At 34.7% G+C, this 26,161-nt stretch overlaps 1 protein-coding gene across 1 annotated transcript in view; it reads right to left on the reverse strand.

Annotated features, from left to right (window-relative positions):
* PSMD14 (proteasome 26S subunit, non-ATPase 14) overlaps positions 1-25,824 on the reverse strand; it is a 109,465-nt gene extending 83,641 nt beyond the window's left edge. Inside the window, 3 exon segments of the mRNA XM_074303285.1 lie at positions 8,693-8,744; positions 25,629-25,671; positions 25,674-25,824. Coding sequence (XP_074159386.1) covers positions 8,693-8,744; positions 25,629-25,671; positions 25,674-25,809 — 231 coding nt within the window. The 5' untranslated portion in view covers positions 25,810-25,824.
* Between the last annotated feature and the right edge of the window lie 337 nt (positions 25,825-26,161).

A 26,161-nucleotide genomic window follows, 5' to 3' on the forward strand; every position in this document is an offset into this window, starting at 1 on the left:
GGCCTTGATTTTATTTCTAAGTACAAAGGCACACTAAAGTTATATTTTAATAAATTTGTGGTCAGGAATGGTGGGCATTCCTGTAATTCCTGATACTGGGAAGCTGGGGCTAGCTAGTGGATCACTTAAGTCCAGGAGTAAGCTGTAGTAAGATTAAATCAAGTGTCAGCACTAAGTCCAGAACCAATATGGTGAACTGCCAGGAGAAGATGGCAAAATGGCCCAAGTGGAAAAATGAAACATCTTAAAGCTTCTGTGCCAATCCATACTGAGATTGGGCCATAAATGGCCACTGTACTTCCAGCCTGGGAGAGAATTTTTATACTAAAACTTCTCTTATACCAATGAAATCACAGGTCCTAAAGGGGAAAATTATCCTTTACAAAACACACACACACAAAAACACATTTCCAAATCTAAATCTTTCACCTCAACTTCTGCCCTAAGAGTATCAGGCAAATCTAACTCATCTCTTTGCTTTGATATCATATTTCATCACGATCAACTTGCTCTGATTTTTGGTGCTTAGATACTTATAGATAAGATCTATATTCTATCCATATAGTATTCCCTCTACTAATATTGATCAAAACTCCCTCAACATGTCAGCAATTTAATTAGCTGTTGTGGCTCTAGGCTCCTGAAATGTCAAAAAAAAAAAACCCAGAATACTTGAAATATCAAGACTGATTATGAGATCTCCCTCCATTCTACAATATAGCTTATCATAGGGATATAATCTTCTTTAGAAGCCCAAAGCATTATTAGTTTGTTAGAGGTATGACACTTTTCTTAAATTTTCTTAAAATTAATGGCAAAGGGGTTAAAGAATTGCAAATGAAGTCAGGAAGCCCTTAATTCGAATCCACCCTCACACATTTATTAGTATATGTGGCCTAGTCAAGTTATTTAATTTCTCTTAGCCTCAGTTTCTTCATATGTAAAATGGGATAATAGCAACTTACATGATTATTATGAAGATCAATTGAAATAACATATGTAAAGCACATTGCAAACCTTAAAATATATATATATATATATATATAAATGTTAGCTATTAATGTGTAAAAATACAAGATAAGGTATAGTTAACAATAGTATCTACATTTCTTTTTTTTCCCCCCCTGGGGCTGGGGTTAAGTGACTTGCCCAGGGTCACACAGCTAGGAAGTGTTAAGTGTCTGAGATCACACTTGAACTCGGGTCCTCCTGAATTCAGGGCTGGTGTTCTATCCACTGCGCCATCTAGCTGCCCCAGTATCTACATTTCTAATAGTGCTAATAGCAAAGAATAATTTTTAGGGTTTTTAGGCCTAAAATTATTTGTAGTAAGGTAAAGCAATGCAAAAACTAAATTAAAATATCATCGTCTTGCCTCGCTACTGTATTGCATACATTCTGTTATGTAGAGGGTAAAATATGTATGAACTCTAATAGCCAGCTTTAAAGCTATGTAAAGCATTTAAAATAGTTTATCATGTGATAAGGGTCATATAGCCCAATGGAATATATGTTTATAAAATATGTATTATAATTATAAAATATATATAAAAATATGCCCAAGAAGCAGAAATAAAAATCAAAGTATTTAGGATTTTTATCAGGAATGTTGTGATCCTTTTCTGACTAGAACAGGCCAGTATTTAAAGGTGGAAGTTAAGATTTTCTAAAATCACTGGTATGTTTAAATCATGATAAGAGTGCAAACAGTAGACCCAATTTGTTATAAACCTTTATCTCAACAAAATAAAAAATGGTGTTAGGAATTACTTGACTAAAGAAAAATACTAAAATGCATTATTCTAAACAACTGGTCATTTTGTATAACTGCTCCTGAAAATTACTAAATCAGACAGAAAAACAATGTAAGGCTACAGTCAATGATTTTGATCATCGGATTACAAATTTGAATATTTGTGTATGTATAGTCTGATTTGCTGGAAGGGGGAAGTTTTGTACATTTTCCCTCAACTGACACAGAACACAACAAATGATATGGAAGACTGTCTTTAAATTTCATAACCCTTCTTGTGTCATGGAATCCTTTGGCAGTCTGGTAAAGCCTATTGGTCCCTTTTTAGAATAATGTTTTGAAATCACTAAAAGAAAAAACTAGCATTCCAAGGGATATGAATTATATTGAAATATATTTATCAAAATATTTTTCAAACAACTTTGTAGACTGCAAGTTACTAGTCCAGGCTAGCTCTCTAGAGACTTTAAGAACATCCGGAGTCAGGATAAGCAAAAGTCCTTGGTCTGTAGGGGGAGGAGTGCAGGAGATGGACAAAACTGCAAGTTTTGTCAAGGATCTAGAGTTCAGAATCTACACACCTTTCTTGTCCTCCTGAGACCAAGTGAAATTCTCTCAACTCTCTCACTCTACCCCCTAATTCTTACCTACAAATCTCTTAACCCCAAGCATTGAGCTAGCTTTAATTGTGAGAAGAGAAATTCCAAACATACTAATAGAGTTATTGTCCAAGCGGTAATTAGCCTTAAGTGCTCCAAGTGAACCTATTCAGAGTTTCAGCCCTTTATACTTTAATATAGAACATCTGTTTCACTTGAGTTTTAAAAGAAATAGAGGATTGTTAGAGGTGGAGGTGAAGAAAAAATTCATTCAATCATGAGGACAGCCAAGGCGATAGGAAGAATTCGATATGGCATACTATATGTGAAGAATATCAAAAAGCCAGTTTGACTGAACCATAGGATATTGAAAGAATCACAGTGTATGATAAGGGTCAGAAAAGTAGGTGGGGCACATGTCTTGGTAGAAATATTAATGTTCAGAAGGTTTTATTAAACATATATTTGTTTCTGTTTTGGATATGTTGAGTTTGAAATGTTTAGGAGGTATTTGGAGATGTGTGCCTGGAGTTTGAGAAAGAGATGAGGACTGGATGTAGATCAAGTAGTCCTCTGCATAGAGATGGATAATTAAACTTGTTGGAGCTGATGTGTGGGTATCAAAAGCAAGGTTAGAGAACAAAAGAGATCCCAGTCCCTCTCTGACAGAAGGCAGGTCCAGTTAAATATCTCAACTAGGGTCACAGTAGCTGGGGCCCAGGCTGCCCCAGGAGAAGAGGCTAGATTAGTCTGCAACACAGGGCCTAGTGAGCTCAATAGTCATTCAATAGAAGAAAGGTCCAAAACAATACAAGGAATCTTGTACAAGGTCGATAGACAGCAAGTCAACAAAATATGGAGCCTGTCAGGGTCATAGCAAAAGACAGGGTTTGGAAGTGTACATGGAAAAGAGGTAACAAAGATCAAAACCTAAGTTGAAAAACCAGCATAATGAACCAATACCCAGGTTCTGAAGAAGATGAGAGCTTAGTCTTAGCTCCCCCATCTAAAACCAAGTAAAGCCTGTCCCACATCATACAAGATTATGTATGGGAAGGATGTGATCTAAGAACAAGGTCTAAACCCAGAAAATATTAATGGTGAAAAATTTGAACACAATGAGAAAATAATTTGGAATGAGGAATCCAAAAAGTAAACCCAGAATAAGAGATTCATGTAGAAGCTAAGAGAAAAGAATGTCCTAAGCACAATGGACTACAAAAATACTTGAAAGAAAATGAAACCAAACATATAAAATGTAATGTTCAAGGAAATGAGTTAAGAAGGCAATAAGGATTAACAGATGACAATGGTTTAAAAGCTTTCCTTATATGAGAACTGACTGAACTACATAAAAATCAGATCAGATCAACTAAAAAGCAATTCTGAGGAACAAGAAATAATAATGATAATAAAAATCAAGACTGGAAAAAAAAAAAAAAACCTTATCAAAAACTGACCTGGAAAACAAAACAAGAAATCATCTAAAAGTCACCATACTAAGTGAAAATCATGACCAAGAAAAAAGACTGAATACCATATTTCAAGATAATATAAATGCAAACTTCTCAGATCTTTTAAAACCAAAGGGCAAAGTGAAAATATAAAGAACATAAGTTATCCAGACTCAAAATACAGAGCTCTCAAGTCAAAGAAAAAATTAGTCAAATTAGAAAATGCCATGATTGGTGTTGGAGTGTCTCTCTCTCTCTCTTCCACTCTTACATGCACGTGCATGTGCACATGCGCACGCACGCACACGCACGCGCGCGCGCACACACACACACACACACACACACACACACACACAGAGCACAGAAATTCAGTTCTTCCTATGAAAAATATATTATGGAACTTACCAGGGTAGTGAGAGTAAAATGAGATAATATCTGTAAAGCACTCTATAACATGAAAGTGCTGTACAAATGCAAGCTATTATTATTCCTATTAATGTGTATTGCAGAATCATAAGTAACTATATTAATTAAAATACTAGTTTATCTTTGATTTTCAAATCACAGAATTCAAAGTGGAAAGAGATCTTAAAGATCCTCTAATTCAACCTGTTGGCTGGTGGAAAGTCAGAGTCAGGAGGACTAAATAAACATTTGCCCTAAGTCACATAAGCAAAGAACAGAGCTAATACTTGATGCTAAGTGCTCTGATTCCAAATCCAGTGTTCTGCATCATCCTTTTTCTTATTAAGAAAATATGTATTTTTAAAATGAGTTATGTTGAGAAGTATTTTGCAATGAAACATTATAAGCAAGTTTTTAAAAAATATATCTAAAAGTGAATAAAGTTAAAAGAGAATAAATTTTTTTTAAAAATTGGAGGGAAATGGAAGAGGGAAAGAAATCACATTTGCTAGCACTAACTGGGGTCAAAGTTCTAATGACTGAAATACGACAGAAATAAAACTCAAGAGAATGATGAAAGAATTAAACTGCTTCAAGAGCTTAAAATCTTCTTGGGAATATGAAACAAGCACAAGTCATATTAGAACTTTATGTAATATGCCCTAAATATAAATATAAAAGTAAAAAGCAACCATTAAATACTCATGTTGATTAATCAAAAAAAAAAATTTTTTTTAAAAAAGGCTATTTTAGCAAATGATAAATCCTTCCAGTAATTCATACAGCAAAGGTTAACAATGGTCATCATGATAATATTTATTTCAATAAGCAGACTATGACACCCATTATTTTATGTCCTTAAAAGATATTCAAGAAGGAATGTTCTTGTGTAAACTACTGGTGTTACAATGAATATAGTCACTTCGAAAGGAACTTAATTAACACTGAGAGGAGTAGGAAATTGGTATAGTGTTAGATTAAGTTGAGACTTGGGTTCAAATTTTAATGCAGACACTTTTTACCTGTGTAACCATGGACAACTTGTGCAAAGTCTCTAAGCCTGTCTTTACCTATCTAAAGGCTACCTGGGCTGCTATGAAGCTCCAACAGTGAAGGTAATGGGAAGTTCTATATAAAGGTCAACTGTTTATTTTTAAAAACCTAAATAGAAGTTGTAAGGTTGAGTGAAAAAATGTTTGGAACATGACGTTAGGATAATCTAAGCAAAAGTCCTACCTCAGACATTTACTAGCAAAGTGATCCATGACAAATGTCTCATCCTATCTGTGCCTCAAGAAACTCTTAAGATTTATCCATCTCTCCATTATTGATCACAAAATAGAACATTTTGATTACACCAAATTAAAAAGTTTCTGCACAAACAAAACTAATGCAAACAAGATTAGAAGGGAAGTAACAAATTGGGAAAACATTTTTACAGTTAAAGGTTCTGATAAAGGCCTCATCTCCAAAATATACAGAGAACTGACTCTAATTTATAAGAAATCAAGCCATTCTCCAATTGAAAAATGGTCAAAGGATATGAACAGACAATTTTCAGATGATGAAATTGAAACTATTTCCACTCATATGAAAGAGTGTTCCAAATCACTATTGATCAGAGAAATGCAAATTAAGACAACTCTGAGATATCATTACACACCTGTCAGATTGGCTAAGATGACAGGAACAAATAATGATGAATGTTGGAGGGGATGTGGGAAAACTGGGACACTGATGCATTGTTGTTGGAGCTGTGAAAGAATCCAACCATTCTGGAGAGCAATCTGGAATTATGCCCAAAAAGTTATCAAAATGTGCATACCCTTTGACCCAGCAGTGCTACTCCTGGGCTTATATACCAAGGAAATACTAAAGATGGGAAAGGGACCTATATGTGCCAAAATGTTTGTGGCAGCCCTTTTCATAGTGGCTAGAAACTGGAAAATGAATGGATGTCCATCAATTGGAGAATGGTTGGGCAAATTATGGTATATGAATGTTATGGAATATTATTGTTCTGTAAGAAATGACCAACAGGAGGAATACAGAGAGGCTTGGAGAGACTTACATCAACTGATGCTAAGTGAAACGAGCAGAACCAGAAGATCATTATACACTTCAACAATGATACTGTATGAGGATGTATTCTGATGGAAGTAGATATCTTCAACATAGAGAAGAGCTAATTCAATTCCAATTGATCAATGATAGACAGAATCAGCTACATCCAGAAAAGGAACACTGGGAATTGTTTTTCTTCCCAGATTATTTTTAGCTTCCGAATACAATTCTTCCTTTGCAACAACAACAACAACAACAACAAAATTTGGTTCTGCACATATATATTGTACCTAGGATATACTATAAAATATTTAATATGTATGGGAATGCCTGCCATCTAGGGGAGGGGGTGGAGGGAAGGAGGGGAAAAATTTGGAACAGAAGGGAGTACAACGGATAATGTTGTAAAAAAAAAAAAAAAATTACCTATGAATATGTACTGTCAAAGAAAATGTTATAATTATAAAAATTAATTTTAAAAAAAATTTATCCCCATCTCTGCTGTACCATGAAATTTCCTACAAATAACATTACAGACCTAGGTTCAAATTCCAGGTGTGAGCTCAGACAAGTAAATTAATCTCTCTGGGCCTCATTTTCTTCATCTATAAAATGAGATGTGTGGGGCCTCTTCCCTACAGCTATATGCCTATGACTACGGATCCTTTATATATTTCTATAAGCTAATTTAATTCCCTTAAGAAATATTTACAAACTATCATGATTGGCTGTAACATGAATATTAACGTGTTTTTTTTTAAATCATTATGTTTTTATAATTAATTTCAAATCAAATTTAGGAAAAGTTCTAGAAGACATTTGGAAAATTTACGATGTTTCTCAAAACAGCTTTGGTAGGCGTCAAGTTCAGAAAGGCCTGAGGAGGCATACGTCTGAAGGATTAGACTACACAGATGTTAGAAAAATGAAGAGTCATGAAGCAGGCTGGCAGCAAAGAAACATGAGAAACACTCAAAAATGTTTAAGGAAAAAAAAAAAAAAAAAAAACAAACCTAAAAATAACTGAAGACTGCTCCAGGATGCAATAAACTATCAGGAAGAGATTTTTAGCTCAAAAGAAAAAATGAAATAATTATGAACCAAAATAGAATTTGGCCGTCTATCTAATGAATGAATTTACACATAAGCTATGAAGCTAATGTGCCTCAACAACACAATATCTAAAAACTTCTTTAATTTTCACATCAAAGGTATTAGTTCTTACAACAAACATTTGAATAAAGAAGACAATTTCCTATGGTAATACCAAATGAGAGAGATGCTGATGATTAAACAAATAACAAAAATGGGATATTAAAAATAGACTGCAGAGGACTGTGCTCTGTAAAGTGAAGTAAATGGTCTAGATTATCTCTGGGTTCAACCATGAACTTAAATATGTCAACTAAACACATTTCTATAAAAATGGAAAATTAGAAAGGAACAACATAAAGAGATACATAGATTACTAGAACAGATAAAAGACAGATGACTTTAAAAATACTCCTTTACAATTTGCAAAGTGCTTTATATTTTTTCTTTTTTGATCCTTCTGATAATCCTGTAAAGTCTGAAAGAGAAATATCATTATCCTAATTTTAAAGATGATGAAATTGTGGCTCAGAAAGTGGCCAAAGAATATTCTGCCCATAATAACCAAGTTAATATGAATTTGCAGACATAATACTTGAACACAATTCTTTGGACTGCAATTTTATTACTTTTGGTACTAAACATCAGCTGTTTTTGCAATACGCAGCAGAATTCAGGGAAAAAAAAAGAGTATTTTCACTGGTTTCAGAAGACAGAATAGTAACACTGCTTTCCTTCAACTTCCACATCAATTGAATGAAACAAAGAAGATACTCATATCATTATTTAATGATTGATCAGTTAAAGTAAAAGAAATGATTTCTATACAAAATATTAAAAGGAGAAAAAAGACATATAATCATCACTTTAAAAAAAAAGTAAACATTTATTTTGCACCTACTATGTACCAGGCATATGTAGCCAATAATGTAAGATTTCAAGCACATAACTAATTCTGATGATCATTTTTAGATTACTGCTAATAATACTAGTATCTAATTTTGCAAAAATATTACTAATAAACTTTATAATTTAAACAAGTAAGACATTTCAAGTAATTTATCCTTTTAACAAAAGGCAACTTTGAAAATTGTATATATCTCAAATTATTAAATGAAAACAATTAGTTAACATTATTATTCCCAGGGGAATATCAATTAAGAGAACTGTGCTCTCCATGTACCTTTAGTGTGGCAATATAGCACTAAAGCTATAAGGTCATCTGTGGGGCCATTTTCTTAAGATTTCTTTTACTTTTAGAAATCCAGAAAATGATTTTATCTGTTTTTAATGTTCAAAGATACACTGAGAAACTGTATACTAACCTGGCCAAGCCCAGGCATACCTCCTCCAAGTCGAAGTAGTCTGTCCATATTTCTAGAAAACAGAAACAAAGGAAAATGTTCCTAAGCACAAAAGTGTTTACTCAATTGCTATCTATATAATTCACCTTCAGTCACTCAGTATGTCAAAAATATTGGTGGTAATTACAACACAACATCAGACTTCCTGTTAATTAACACCACATATTAATTCAAGAAGCTGTCTTCTACGCTAATTAACAGACCTTATTTTACTGCTTTGGTTTTGGGTTATCCCCAGTTTTAAAGACAAGCAATCTTAGCATAGTTTTCAAAACTTTGCTATCCAGTTAATTATATTTTTTTTATTGTTATCAGATAACAGTACCTGAACAAGAGAAGTGCCTGGAATACTTACCATATATATGATTGAGTGTGCGTCAATTTGTCCAGAGTGTACAAATAAAAATCCTCACTTTTAAATTAAATTTTAACATCCTCATTAGTAAGTTCTGTGCTAATTAACTTACAGCTTGTCAGTTATCATCAAAACTACATGTGAAAGACATTGTGAGCAGATTATAGATCTCTGAATTAGCATCAAAAGCTTTTTTTAATGAACTCATTATACTAAAAAGAAATACTATAAAGTAAACATTAAATGCATTCAGTTAATGTTCTAGCAGTTACACGGAAATTTCATTTCTTTTAGATACTGGAGAACAAATGTAGAGAAATGTACCTACTTCATTCAGGAAATATTAATCTACTAAGTATTATAATTATGAGTCCCTAAATATGATTTAACTTATTAATAAAAACAATTTGATTTATTTTGGCATATTTGGATAAAGAAAAATAATTCCTGTGAATATGAAGAATAGAATAGCTAGATCACAGAAAAATCTATATGTATATATACTTATGTGATCTCAATGACCACATAATCGACACTCAATATTTAAAAAGACTAAAGTTGTAACTCTTGCATACCTAAAATATTATGTTTTCCCTAAGTAATCATCTTTTTCAAAATCACTACCACATCTCAAGAATTCTTCTGTCCCTCCAAAGTCACGTACTTTAGAACAACATGTCATTACTATTACTGGGAACAATTCTAAGCAAAATGACTGTCTTGGTTACACATTTGTCTACACTGTTTTACCAGGTGAAACTGTCAAAGGCACTGAAATCAAAGAAAGTGCTGTTATCATCACACCACTAAGAAAAGTACTATTTATAAACATACATGTTGAACCATACTGAAAATGGAACTTTTTAAATTTCCCTTAACTTAGACCTTAATAACTATTTAATTAAAGGGAGGAAAAAAAAATCTCATGATAAAGTATAGCTTAATACATAGTTTGCTTCCAAAGAGTTTTTAAAGCAAAAATAAATATACCATACAATTTCTATTCTCAATTAGTAGCTAAAATAATGAACAAAAACCCTCATCAAATCTCTATGGTTTTATGACAATTCCTACTATTACATGGACTATTTCTATGCTGATAAGAATATTCAAAGTATGTAAATAGTAACAATAAGTAGCTTGGTATACATTTCTCTAATATTGAGCAGGGAAAAATGTTCTCAGCACAACATCAAATAAACTCAAAACAAGAATCCTTTTTCTTAACACAGCCTTGAAGATCGAAATTTTAAGAAGTAAACAAAAGACATAACTAAGAAAAAAGTATTCTAATCTAATACTTAATATGTTTTTCTCCATTGAATCTAATTTATCTTTTTGTGTTTTATAGCTTTAAAAGATTTAACACAGATTTCCAGATGCTGTGAAAATCGAGAGCAATGTAATAAGCAGAGGAAAGTAAAATCTGGCTATAGGGAAATTTGTGTTTTTTCAGTACAATTATGTTTTTCAGTAAGAAGAAAAATATATTACACAAACAAAACTTTTAAAAGAACTGATCTACATACATATAAATCAAGATTTTTTTTCTGATGTTTAAATTTTGATTACAAATTTGATTTGATATTAAAAACAAAAAACTTAATGATGTTATTTTAAAAACACTTAAAGCACTATTTTAAAAGTTAATAGAAGATAGAAACAATATTTTAAAATATGGTACAAAATCAATGCTGGTTCCCAACTACCTACTAAGAACCATTTACTTTATAAATATGGGTTATTATTTAGGACATCAAATTAAAATTTGCAAGGCAGATAAATACAATATATTTCCAAAGTCAGGTCCTTTTTTTTTTTTTTTTTTTTTTTTTTTTTTAAATCATATTCTGGGGGAAAAAAAAAAAACCCAAAGAAGTGAAGTATAAATTCTGTTTCTCACCTGGTCACTAACTATAAAATTTCAGGCTTCAAACTGTTGAACTTGGCAAAAATTCTTCTTAGTTCAAACTTTGATCCTTGTAGCAGTTGTGAAGTGCAACTCTTCCCAATTATTTCCTTTTTTCCTTTTTTTTCCTAATTAAAAAAAAAGGGGAGGGGGGAAGATAACTGATGATTAAAAAGATTAAGGAAGCAAAGCAAAAATGAAAAAGTTTTGCCCCAATCATTTCTCTACTCCAAGGCATCGCTAGAAATTAATTTCTCATGCATCTTTTCCCAACACTATTGAATTATCTAACATGTCAGTATCATGATATTCCATGTAAATATTCCCCCCAGATGTTCTGCCACAATACAGAAGCTTTGTGAGTCCACAAAGTTCAATGCTTATCATAGTAATAAGTTACCAGCTATTAAATTCTTTTCATTACAATGATCAATTTTGTAATTTTTTAAAAATTTGAAAAGTACTTTTCTATTGAAACAAATTTATATCACTGCTTGCCAGGACACAAAATCTTTTTAGAACTATTAGTTTGTATTAGTCATGTAAAAAATACAATGGTTTTTATTATTATAATTATTTTTAATGAATTTTAATATAAAGGACAGAACCTTAAAAAACAATATATACCAGTGATCTCAAATTCAAACAACATATAGACTTAGAAAATAACAAATTGATATTACCTATGTTGTGCTGTATTTTTGTTAAATATTTTCCAATTGCATTTTAATTTGATTCAGCCACTTAGGAGTTTGGAGGTCAAGTGAGTTTGACAAATCTGACATATACCATGACTATCAATAATGTAAAGAAAACATTAAAGGAAACAAGAAAACTTTAGTCAAATACAATCAACAAGTTTGTTACCACACTCTCAAAGGCAAAGCATACATTAATCAAAATACTAGAAAAGATAGAAAGTGACAAAGAGTATCCATTGCAAACATTAAATAATTTTAATTAGATGTTTACATGGAAATGTACTAGGATAGGCGATAGTTTGTCTGGTTATTGGCTTATGTTGAAAAAGAAATGCCTCCCTCCCACCCCAAATCCTTTAAAACATTTTTGAAAAGTAAAATTAATTCAAGAGTTACATCCTAGATAGAGTACATGAAAACTATCCCTTTTCTGTAGCCTTGATATTGATAGTAGAAATGGAGACTTTCAAAATTCCAAGTCAATAATAGTAGTTCTATTAGGAAAGAAGATATAGTCGATTAGAGAAGGTACTAGGGAAGGAAGGAATTTTAATAAATGTATTTCAATGCAATTATTTCCCTTAATCCTATATAGAGAGAACTCTGAGAAGGGGGTCCATAGGTTTCACTAAACTAACAGAAAAAGGACAAGAAGCCCTCTAGACAATACTTATGATTTTGGTAGGGGAATCTCAAAAGTCCCTTCAACTGCTATAATTCTATTTCTTTGTGTGGGGGTGTGTGTGTGGGGGTGTGTGTGTGTGTGTGTGTGAGAGAGAGAGAGAGAGAGAGAGAGAGAGAGAGAGAGAGAGAGAGAGAGAGAGAGAAGTGTGTATGTGTTTGCTGAGGCAATTGGGATTAAGTGACTTGCCCAGAGTCATACAGCTAGGAAGTATTAAATGTCTGAGACCACATTTGAACTCAGGTCCTACTGACTCCAGGGCTGGTGCTCTATCCACTGTACCACCTAGCTGCCCCCAAACGCTCTAATTTTAAATAGGGCAGAATTAATGAAGCAGGTCCTAGGAGACTCATTTTCCCCTCCATTCCCACCTTAATATCACAGTAGACCCTTTTCTGGAGTAGAATTAAATAGAGATTCCTAAAGATCATCTTTAATTTCTCTAATTCATGTTCCACTTTTGCCAAAATTTCCTTGAAACCCTTTATTTGTGACTCTTCATTCTCATTTTTCTCCCCTTTCTCTGACTACCTAAATTTCTTGTTTTTTCTTCTTCCTTTTTCTATATTCTCTATCTACATTCTCTTGCTTGGTGACTATCTTCTGAACACTTCAGTTATCAACTGAGTTGATAACTTTCAAATTAATTCTCTCACTTTGAACAGAAGCTATTCCAAACTTTCCACCTTCTCTTCAAGTCTCCTTTATCAACCCTTAACCTCTCAAATGAGGACCTTCTTACTTTACTAAGAAAAGAAATGATAATTTTGACATGATCTCCTTTTTCTCCCTGCTCTCTCCTTTTTACTTCTAATGAGGTGGTCCTTTTCCTTGTGAAGCTCATACCTTTAGAACCTTTTGATTCCATGCTCTTTTCCAATAAATTGCCTCTTCAATTAGATCACTTCAACCTTTCCCTCACTAATGGTTCCTTCTCTACTGCCTTCAAACCTGTACAAATGTCCTCCATACTTAAAAAAAAAAAAAAAAAAAACATTCACTAGACTTTACCATCTACTTAAGTCATCATTCCACAAGTCTCCCTCTCTCAAACTGTTAGAAAAAAATTTGTTTACACTCCTTGTTTCTACTTTCTCTTCTGTCACTTCCTAAACTTTGCCTTTTGATCTTATCATGCAAAACAAATTGCTCTTTAAAATCTCATTATGAAACCCAATATTCTTTTTGACCTATTTCTGGAATACCAGGCACTCTTTCCTCTCTGCATTTTTGTTTTATCCTTCACCTTTTCTGGTAGATTTTTCTTATCAATACCCTTTAGCTCTATCACTATGTCCTTTTCTCTTTCTATAATCTCTCCTTTGGGTACTTCATTTCCTATTGGTTTATCACCTGTACACAAATGATTTTCAAATATTATCATTGGACCTTTCAATACAAATGTTCTTGAGACATTAAAAAAATCAATATGCTGAAAGTAAAATTAGTAATCCTTTATCCTAATCCTATCCCTATATTAAACTTTTCTATTTCTGTCCCTTTCAAGTTCATAACCTTAGTGTTATCCTCAAATCCCTGCTTTTCCTTACTTCATATATCCAAACAGATGATAAATTTGCTGTATTTCCCCCTACAATATTTTACCTACATCAATTCCTCTTTAGTTATAAAGCCAACATTTTAAGTTCAGGACTTTATTACTTCTCACGTGGACTTTTGTAATGTCCTCCTAATTAGTCACCTTGTACCAACTGTCTCCTTAATCCAATCCAGCTTTCACACATATGACAAAGTAAATTCTTTAGGCATAAATTTGCCCATGCCAATATTCTACTCAACAAACTCCAGTTGCTCCCTACAGCTACTAGAATAAAATGCAAATTCCTGTTTGGCTTTTAAAATTGCTCACTTCTTGGATGTAATATATCTTTCTAGCACTTTACATTATTCCCTCTTATGCATTTTACAGTACATATAAGTTAATCTTTCTGTTCCTTATATATGTCACTCCAAGACCTATCTCAATGCCTTTGCCCTGCTCATTTGCCATGTCTACTATGTAGTTCCACACCTCCACCTTGTAAAATCCCTCTCTCTTCCGTTAAGATGCAGTTCAAATATCACTTTCTACTAAAACTGTTCCTGACTCCCCTAACTACAAAAGCTTGCATTTATTTTCTATAGATTATCAGATGTGCAGAACAGTGTATTCCCTGATAAAATATAAGGTCTTTTAAGAACTGAGATTTAAAAAGTACAGACACACACACACACACACACACACACACACACACACACACACACACACACACACACACCAGTGTCCCTAATACATGCCTGACACATATCAGGTGTTTAATAAATGTTCCTGACTGATTGTAGGGAATAGGGGGGAAAGGGAGGAGTGACAAGGGATGTGGAAGAATGTCAGGCATAATCACTAAACTGCCTATTGGATATTTCAAACTCTTTGTCTCAAGGTCATCTTAAACTCAACATATCCAAAACATCTTCTCCCCCCCAACCTACTGTTCTCCCAAATCCCTATTACAAATACACACCTAATTGCCAAATCTTTCCACATTTACTTCCATATCTCTCCCATATCAACACTTTCTTTCTATTCAAATTTGTCACCCATTATCTGTCTCTCTAAACTCCAGTGCAATCTCCATTCACACAATTGCCAAAGTAAGTGTCCTCAAGTGCAGGTCTGACCTGTCACTATGATGAGGGACCCTGAAATTTCTCCTTCAAGGAGAAATTCTCCTTGAATCCTGCTTCAATGAGACCCACCCCAAGGAACTAAGATAAAGTGGTTGAAGCATTCAATTCCAAGGTTTTCTACCACTATAGTTGGCTTAAAACCACTCCCAGTAAGTGGGTCTCATCTAGGCCTGAGGGCAGTGACAGCATTAAGGGAATCTCATCCAATTGAAATTTCTGTCTCATAAACTGGAACCTTTCCCAGTAAGATCAGGAGTGAAACAAGGTTGCTCACTATCATCATTACTATTCAATATTGTATTAGAAATGTTAGCTTCGGCAATAAGAGTCGAGAAAAGGAATAAGAGTAGGTAATGAGGAAATCAAACTGTCACTCTTTGCAGATGATATGATGGTATACTTAGAAAACCCCAGAGATTCTAATAAAAAGTTATTAGAAATAATTCACAACTTTAGCAAAGTTGCTGGATACAAAATAAATCCACATAAATCCTCAGCATTTTTTTACATCACCAACAAAATCCAACAGCAAGAGATACAAAGAGAAATTCCATTCCAAACAAATGTTGAGAGTATAAAATATTTGGGAATCCATCTACCAAAGAAAAGTCAGGAATTGTATGAACAAAATTACAAAACACTTGCCACAAAAATAAAGTCAGATTTAAATAATTGGAAAGACATCCAGTGCTCTTGAATAGGCTGAGCAAATATAATAAAGATGACAATACTCCCCAAACTAATCTATTTATTTAGTGCTATACTAATCAGACTCCCAAGAAACTATTTTAATGACCTAGAAAAAATAACAACAAAAATTCATATGGAAGAATAAAAGGTCGAGAATTTCAAGGGAATTAATGAAAAAAAGTCAGAGGAAGGTGGTCTAAGTGTACCTGATCTAAAGCTATATTATATAGTAGCAGTCACCAAAACCACTTGGTATTGGCTAAGAAACAGACCAGTCAATCAGTGGAACAGATTAGGTACAAAGGACAAAAAAGGGTACATCTATAGCAAACTAGTGTTTGACAAACCCAAAGATACCAACATTTGGGATAAAAATTCATTATTTGAAAAAAACTGTTGGGAAAATTGGAAATTAGTATGGCAGAAATTAGATATGGATCCACACAACACCATATACCAAGATAAGATCAAAATGGGTCCATGATTTAGGCATAAAGAATGAGATCATAAATAGATTAGAGGAACAGAGAATAGTCTACCTCTCAGACCTGAGGAGGAGGAAGGAATTTATGACCAGAGGAGAACTAGAGATCATTATCGATCACAAAATAGAAGATTTTGATTATATCAAACTAAAAAGTTTCTGTACAAACAATACTAATGCAAACAAGATTAGAAGGGAAGTGACAAATTGGGAAAATATTTTACAGTTAAAAGTTCTGATAAAGGTCTCATTTCCAAAATATATAGAGAACTGACCCTAATATATAAGAAATCAAACCATTCTCCAATTGATAAATGGTCAAAGGATATGAACAGACAATTCTCAGATGATGAAATTGAAATTATATCCACTCATATGAAAGAGTGTTCCAAATCACTACTGATTAGAGAAATGCAAATTAAGACAACTCTGAGATACCACTACACACCTGTCAGATTAGCTAAAATGACAGGAACAAATAATGATGAATGTTGGAGGGGATGTGGGAAAACTGGGACACTAATATATTGCTGGTGGGGCTGTGAAAGAATCCGGCCATTCTGGAGAGCAATTTGGAACTATGCCCAAAAAGTTATCAAACTGTGCATACCCTTTGATCCAGCATTGCTGCTATTGGGCTTATATCCCAAGGAAATACTAAAGAGGGGAAAGGGACCTGTATGTGCCAAAATGTTTGTGGCAGCTCTTTTCGTAGGGGCTAGAAACTGGAAGATGAATGGATGTCCATCAATTGGAGAATGGTTGGGTAAATTATGGTATATGAAGGTTATGGAATATTATTGCTCTGTAAGAAATGACCAGCAGGACAAATACAGAGAGGTTTGGAGAGACTTACATGAACTGATGCTGAATGAAATGAACAGAACCAGAAGATCACTATACACTTCAACAACAATGCTGTATGAAGATGTATTCTGATGGAAGTGGATATCTTCAACATAAAGAAGATCCAACTCACTTCCAGTTGATCAATGATGGACAGAAACAACTACACCCAGAGAAGGAACACTGGGAAGTGAATGTAAATTGTTAGCACTACTGTCTATCTACCCAGGTTACTTATACCTTCGGAATCTAATACTTAACGTGCAACAAGAAAATTGGATTTACACACATATATTGTATCTAGGTTATACTGTAACACATGTAAAATGTATGGGATTGCCTGTCATCTAGGGGAGGGAGTTGAGGGGAGGGGAAAATTTGGAAAAATGAATACAAGGGATAATGTGATTAAAAAAAAAAAAAATTACTCATACATATATACTGTAAAAAAAGCTTTATAATTATAAAATTTTAAAAATAAATTAAAAAAAAGAAAATAAAAGAAATTTGTCTCAGATTTCCTTATAAAAAAAATTGGCAACTTGGGGCTCGATCTTTGCAGAGGACCTAATATGCCAAGCCAAGGAAACTCTTTCTTCCTGGCATAGCAGCAAGCCTCTGCCCACTGGAATGATATTCTCTTTCAGCGCTACCCTCTCTTTATCCTCACCTATTTCCCTAACAAGACTATACCTCTCTGTCAGGATTTCTCTACTAGAAATTTTACTTCTCTGCCAGGACTCCTCCACTACTTTATTCTCCTATGGGCACCTTGCCACTAAGGAATTTAGCTTTTCTATTCATGCATAGCAAAGACTGACTTCCCAATGCTTATAATAAACTTCTTTTTATCAGTCTAGCTTTTCAAGTTCGTAATTATTATGGACCTCTGCCCCACCAGAAGGGGGTTCCCAAAACTCTCTACCTTGTGCCAATCCTAAAGAGGATTTAGGGGAGCTAAACCTCTTCATTTTGTTCCCTGAACCCCAAACCTGCCACTAGCCTCAACATTTAACTCCCTAACCACCAGGAACCCTAACCTCATCATTTTGGTTCCCTGAATCTAATCTCATCAACTACTTTAATGCAATGGCTCCCCTCTACCTCTAATACAGCCTCTGTTTGGTTTTTGAAGTCTTTTATATCTTAGCTACAACTTTCTTTCTGGCCTCATTATATATTACTTCCTCACCCTACCACCAATCCACCCAAACTGGTTTCTCTCACATTCTCAAAACAATAAAATGGAAAAATCATTTATATAAAGCATTACATATATTACCCTCAAATCTAAGTGGGTAAGAGACATCACTTTTAAGCTCACCACTTGACACATTTGGTACTGCACTGTACTCACATGGCCACTGCCATCCTAATTAGCCAAAGCTCTCATCATCTTCAACTGCACTATCATATTTATCATATTATCTTCCTAATCTCTTGCCTCAAGTCTCCCATCAGTCATTTAGGCATTGTGCTAAGCACAGAAAATACAAAAAAGGGAAAAGACATTCCTTGCCCTCATGGAGATGACAATCTAACAAGGAGACAAAGTGAAAATACATGTAAACGAAGTAAGGTATATACAGGTTAAACAGGAAATGAGAGAGAAGGCAATTGAATTAAGAGGAATTGGGAAAGGCTTCTTGAATATGATGAAATTTTAGTTAGGATTTAAAAGAAAGCCAGGAAATCCCATGAGTAGATGTGAGGAGGAAGAACATTTCAAGATTGGGAGACAGAGAAAAAGGCTTAGAAAAGAGAGCTGGAGTGGTCTTATTCAGTGGATTCAGAAAAGAGTGTCACTGTACTGAAGAATATGTGGAGGGAAATAAGATCTAGGACTAGAAAGAAAAAGGCTAATCATGAAGAGCATTAAATGCCAAACTGAAGATTTTACATTTGATGTTGGAGATGAAAGGGAGACATTAAAGTCTATTGAGCAGAGAGAGGGTTGACATGATCAGCCCTATGATTTGGGAAAATTACTTTGGTGACTCAATGGACAATGGATTAGAGTAGACTTGAGGTGAGTAGACTAACCCAGCAACTACTACAACAATCCAAAAGAGAAACATAGGGCCTACACTATAGAGTGGGGTCAGAGGAGATAAGGAGGAATATACAAGAGTAAAGGTAAAATCAACAGACCTTGGCAACAAACTTAGGGCAAGGAGAAGATAATGAAGAATCCAGTCTGAAGGATTGAGAGGATGGTAGTGGCTTCTATATTATAATTATTAATGGTAATAAGAATAAGGAAGATAAGAGGGAGAAGATTTAGGGAAAAGTTAAGTTCAGCTTTGGACATGTTGAATTTAAGATGTCTACTGTACATATAATACAAAATATCTGAAAAGCAGTTAGAGATATCAGATTGGAAATTAGCAGAAATGTTAGGAAGCAGAAAGATGACATAGCCGATTTCTTATCTTCCTGAGTTTAAATCTAGCCTCAGATACTTACTGTATGATTCTGAAATCACTTAACCCTGTTTGCCTCAGTTCCTCATCTGTAAAATGAGCTAGAAATAGGGTATCTTTGCACCAAAAAAAAAAAAAAAAAAAAATCCAACATGGGGTCACAAAGAGTTGCACATCACCGAACCGACTTAATAAGAAATGTTAGGGCCGGATAGGTAGATTTGAAAATCAATATCCAGAGGGGCAATTGAATCTGAGAGTTAATGAGATCATCAAGTGAAACAGGCCCAAGGCCAAACCCTGAGGAATACCAACAGTTAGATGTCATAACGTGGAGGAGGATCCAGCAAAGGAAACAAAGGATCAACAGTATCAAAGGCTGCAAGAGAGGTCAAGGTGATTGAAGATTGAGAAAAGACCACTGTATTTGGCACTGATAATTTTAGAGAGAGCAATTTCAATAGCTATAAGTTGGGAAGCTGGCTTTTTAAGAGGTTAAAAATAGAGGCAATTAAAATAGATGAACTTTTCCAGGAGTTTAGCCACAAAGATCTTGCAAGTATGGTAAAAGGTCTAGAACTATTAAATGAGAATTTCTTAAGGATGGGAAGTTTGGGGCATATTTCTAGGCAGCAGAAATCCAACAGACAGGGAGAGATTGAAACTAAGTGAGATAATTTCTCCTATCTATCCACCTTATCTTCCTCCAAAAAACTATCAAAGAAATTGTATTAAAATGCGGGTCTGGCACTTTCCTTCTAAATAAATTCTAGTGTCTCATTATTATTGTTATTCATTTATATTATTTATATATTTATTATTTGATTTAATATCTTCTGTGTAACATTTAAAGCCTAACAATCTTGCCTCATTATATATCAATTTCCTTTTACACATTATGGATGAATCAAAATGTTCTTACGGCTCCTCACACAGACTTCTATGTCCTGGTCCCATGCCTTTGCAAAGGTTTTTTTCTATATCTAAATGTACTCCCCTCCTTTCTGCCTCACAGAATTACTAGGCTCCACTCAAGCAACAACTTCTACATGAAACTTTTCCTTATTCTTAGTTTCTGGTGTCTTTCCACAAAAATGATCTTTTATCCATTTTGTATATTAATACATATGTTGTCTCCCCTACAACAACAGCATGTCCAACAAAGACACAAGGTTAAGAGGTACAGTTAATACATTTAAGACCAAAATATTCAGATTTTGAGCAGTATATCTATAAATCTATTTGGAAGAACAAACTGTCCCCTATATTTATTTCTCTTTCAGGGTAGTAAATATCAGTGGCAGATTTTGAACCTAGGTCCTTTGGTTCCTATACACGTACCTTTTCTATTGCACCATTTGTATATACCAACACTCCATCCTCCCAAGAAAGAAATGGAACCAGGAAGCATAGAACTGCTCTGTATGTATATAAAGGCATTAACAGAATGATAGCATTTTTGAGTTAGAAGAACTCTGGAGAGTCCTATACTTTGATTATAGATTCGATCATAGTAAAATGGACCTGTATCTTCAAAGCAACTATTGTCAAAGAAATCAAATCTGATTATATGCTACAGGGTTTTATCCTGGGCCCTAGCCTATTCTGGTCATTATTTTTAATTAGTGGTTTTCATGAAAATATAGATGCCTTATTTATCAAATCTTCAAAAGACACAAGACTAGTAGGTAGTTAAGTCACTGGACACTAAACATCCTGATTTTAAGCAGTATACCCAGATAAATCTTTTTTGGAACAGAAAGTCATTTACGATGTTCAGGTCTGACTTCAACTATGCTTCATTTCTCTCCCAATTTCCCTTATCAACTACTATATGCAGCTCTCTTCTCTTTCAAGTTCTAGAATCATAATTAAATCAATTGTGCTATTACTCCTGGAAAGAGTCTATCAATCTGCTTCTCAATGGCTTCAATTATCATCCTTATAAATTTTCCAAACCAAAAATCTCCTTTTCTGGACACCACTCCCTTATATGTCTCCTACGAAATTATAACCCCCTTGAAATCAGGGACTGACTACATACTGCACTTAGCACAGTCTTCACCACATTTGGAGGATTTTTAATAAGTTTATTTAGTATCCCCAAAAGTCTGAGTGCAGTTTTAGGCTGTTAAAGCTTTTGGGACATTCTGTATAAAAGTTATAAAAATCAAATGCACAAGGACATGATGAAAGGAACATAACAGGTCAGAGAAAAAAATTTAACATGGACTCACATGCTATTTCCATTATCCTCTTAAGAGAGAAAGCATGATGGAGTTGTAACATCTCAGAATTTCATTTTTCACTAAGCTGAATTCACTCTGAACCTTTTTTGACTTCCCCACAAGTAGCTGCCCCTGCTAGATATTTTCTCTTCTTTTCAGCCCTTTAGCCCTGCCCCTCTCCTCCCCTCCCCCAATTTGAGTGGAAAGCTTCTTGAGGGCAGGGGCTATATTTCTTATTCATATTTGTTTACCTGCCACAGTAAACTTAGTATCTTAATATATATTAACTGAATATTGATAATCCAAAGAATCAGGAAACGCAAGCTCTGGTCCCAGTTTGGTTTGCGATTTACTCTGTTGCCCTTGGACAAATGAATTCTCTGAGGATCTTCAGTTTACCTATATAAGATAAAGACACTGTAATCTGAATGATTCCCAGATCTATATATCCAGTCCTGATCACCAACTACCAAAGAACCACTTTTATTTAGTTGTTTCACATGTTTCTCAGACTTAATCAAAACAAAACTATATCCTTTTTCTAAACACGTTCATCTTTCATCCTTTCCATTTGCTCATATTTGAAACTCTGAAAACATCCTGACACTTCATTCTCCTTTCTATCTAATCACTTGCCAAATCTTATTTTTCCTTTATATTTCATGAATTCACTACTTCTCCACTCACACAGCCACTACCATGACTACAGTCCTTGTTACCTCTCACTTTATCTATTTTAGCAGTTTCTTAATTGGTTTCCTTGTCTCAAGTCTCTCCTCTCTAAAACTGCCAAACTAATATTCAGAAGGCATAAATATGATCACGTCTTTCTCCTGCTCAATATCCTCCAGTAGCTATTATAAATGTGGATGAATACCTTTTTTTTTTTTTTTTGGGGGGGGGGGGTGCCGCTACAATCAACCTTTCCAAGTTTACTACCTGTTATTCTCAGTACAGTAGGAAAAACTGCTAAACCTGAGTCAGAAGATCTGATTTCAAATACTGCCTCTGTGACTGTGCAAAACTTAGATGACTCTAGGATCCTTTTTTAGCTTTTGGTCCCTCTCCACAGTATACCTATTCTGATCCCTTTCTAGTTGCTAATGTCTTCTCTGGGTACATGTTGCTCCATTCTAAAAAATGGAAGCTCACCAAGAGCAAGGGCTGTTTTGTTTTAATCTTCACGTCCCCAGGTACTAGCACTGTTTGGCAGGTACTTAATGCTTGCTAAGGTACCTGGATTCTAGGAACCTGACAGTTTTTTCTAGGAATCCACATTAAGGTCACTGCTGCAAATTTATGCTTACCTTTACATTTCTGAGTAGATTTTCTTTTAATGACATATTTATCAAGTAAAGTAAAAAAAAAAAAAAATCACCTTCACTGCTTTTAAAAATAAAATTTCTCTCATGCTTAGATAGGTCCCATTTGCCTAACTGGAGGTGAGCAAACCCACCAGGAGACAGTTGTTTGGTTTAGTAGATAGGTTCAGGCATGGACTCAGGATGACCAAAGTTCAAATCTGGTACCAGCTCAAACATTCATTAACGGTGTGACCCTGAGCAAGTCATTTAACTTCTGCCTTAATCCACTGAAGAAATTCGCAAACTATTCTAGTATGTTTGCCAAGAACACCCTATAAAGAATATGATTCTCAGGATCAAGAAAAGTCAGAAACTAAAACAACAACAACAACAACAACAACAAAAACCCAAAAGACAATAAAGGTTTGGGACTTTGCTCCCTTTATGAGTGGGGACACATCAGTGCTTATCAAAACACCTGCCTATTTCTTTTTTCACCTATTCACTTACTTAATAACTGCTTAGAAGACCATGTCTAAGATGTTAATAGTATTGAGCTATATTTAGTTACTTAGAGTGTCATAATATTCTCAGGGCATGAATAAAAAGAATAATTTATGAGTCTTTCCCTTGTTTGTCTTGTTTTAAAGCCTTCCTTCAGGGAGGAAAACCAAAATGGGAATTAAAAGTAAATCAGAGTTAATGGCATAAAAAGGATTCTTAGAATCTAATAAAAGTGTTTCTACCAATGGATACTTAAAATTAAATTTCATTGAGACTGGCTTAGTTTAGATGGTTATTATGATGTCTGTTCAAAATTATGTGCTGTTTTCATTTTTCAAATATTTACCAAATATCTATGTGTCACACTCAAAAAATAGAATAGTTACAAAACCCCTTACACACATTAGGTGAAAAGTACCTGTTAAAATCAATCTCACTAAGAAGACTGCACAAAGTTAATTGATAATACAAGCTCTAACAGAAAGTAGTGTCTGGTTAAGTGCCAAATGAGTACTCTAATCATTAAGTGATCAGAATTCATGTGAGGGAAAGAACTTTCATTGTCGGTTGCTTGTTTGTTAGATTAAGCTTTAGAGAAAGGAGGAATTGGGCTGGAATTGGGAGAACAGATAATTTACATGCAAAAGGGGAGAACTGAAAAGTTATTCTTTTTTTAGAAATAAAGTGCAAATTACAGTGACAGTATTGTACTTAGATTCAGCCTTTTAAAGTTACTTTTATGCTTAAATAATCGAATTGTATCAAGCAAACAAAGAACATTGTTACAAAAATTATAAATAATAACTTTTAAAATAAAAACTAAATTTGTTTCTTGATGTTGATTTTCAACCTTTAAGTGCTTAAAACAGGCCCAAAGGCTGATTTCACAAATATTTCATGCCCAGGTCAGTGGGTCACTTCAATTAAGCTGACCTATAAAAATACTATAATGCAACATCTTGAAGAACAGTTTTCAAAACTTCACTTCATTGGAAGTTTCTCATTCACTTAACCACACATCTATTTCAAGGTCACCACCAAGAGGCAAGAACAGCTGGAAATGAATTAGGGTTTGAAATTTACAAGGATGGCTATCTAACTTCTTAGTAGATGTTATATATAGACATTAATGCTTCTAATAGGATTTTGGACAAGATGATTTCTAGGGCCTATCTCAGAAACTGTCTTTTTTTCTCCTTTTCATATTACCTTTCCCTATACTTTATGGTTTCTCCCTCGATTTCATACAATTCATTGAACTGTCTGTAAGAACTACAATTGTAAAATAAATTCCAGGTTAAACCCAATCTTTATTTTCTGTTCATTCTTGAAAAAGTTTGAAGCAAAAGGCTTCAACATGTATTTATTCATTATACTTTTAAAGGAGATCTCTCAAAGAGATTACTCCGCCCCCCACCCCCAAAAGAAACACCAGAAAATTTCTTCACCATGGAAGTGATCTCCTAAAAGTAAAATACTTCCGATTTCTTCTCGCAAGGGTGGGAGTGGGAGTGAAGATGCAACCACGGAATTATCTAATAGGTTAAAGCTTTCACTTTATTTTTTGTTAAGTTATAAAAAGAGATTTTAAAGTTCCAAATCAATGGGTTCCAATGTTTTGGGGGGTTCTTTTCTAGGAAGAAAAATTAACTGGGGAGGGAAGGCGCAGGGGAGAAAAGGATCACTGCTGAAAACAAAAGGAAAATAGTGATTGGTGGTCGAGCTGAGTTTCTAGCAACACAAGACGCTGACTTTATCCCTTCTGCTTTCCCTCTTTTGTTCTTAAAAGGTAATGACAAAAACTGGGACTTTTTTTTTCTTTTCTTTTTTCTTTTTTTTTTTTTTTTGCAAATCTTAGGTGGAGAAACGCCAAAGGAATGGATGACCCGGAACCATCACTAAAAGCCCTAGAAACGTCCCGGCTGAGAAGGTTTCTCTCCAAACACTTCTAAAGGACGACTTACCGATTCTGCACCGCTTCCACCGGGCAACGTGACTAAAGAAAATCCGGGGCTGAGAGCGGCCTAGCCGAGCAGATTTTTCGGCCGGATCCCAGTGGAGCTCGTCCCCACACGGTCCTTACCTGAAGGTGGGTAGCCAAATGACTTTTCCACGCGTGGCTGCTTAAGTATAGCGGCAGCAGGTACGATAGCTCCGACTAGCACCCCAGTCCCAGCTCGGAGAAAGCACGATGAATCAGCTCGATTCCATTCAAAAGAGTCGCCCAGGCCTTGGCCGCGAAACACTTCCGGGTTCACCCTCATCCTCTTCGGCTTCCGTTCCGTCAACAGCCTATGGGAGATGGGTGTGAGTAAGAGGCTACGACCTCTCGGGGAGGAATAAACAGAATGGGAACTTGCCTGGCTGGGTCGGAATCGGCGCTTCTTGTTTGACTTCGCGCTTTCCACGCCGGACGCTCGGATCGCGAGCGCCTGCTTCCCAGATTCTGGGGCTCCGCTGGGACCGCCCCAGGCTAGGAGGGAGAGAGCAGAAAGAAACTGACTGGGTTTCTAAACTTTCTCCATTCTGCGTCTCCGCCCCACAGATTGTGGGTTTGTCACCCTAAGTAGTAGCTGGAACCTGAACATTATTTGCTGCTTCTCACCATCCCTTCTA

Source organism: Sminthopsis crassicaudata, chromosome 3 (assembly GCF_048593235.1).
Source record: "Sminthopsis crassicaudata isolate SCR6 chromosome 3, ASM4859323v1, whole genome shotgun sequence".
Taxonomy (NCBI): Eukaryota; Metazoa; Chordata; class Mammalia; order Dasyuromorphia; family Dasyuridae; genus Sminthopsis; species Sminthopsis crassicaudata.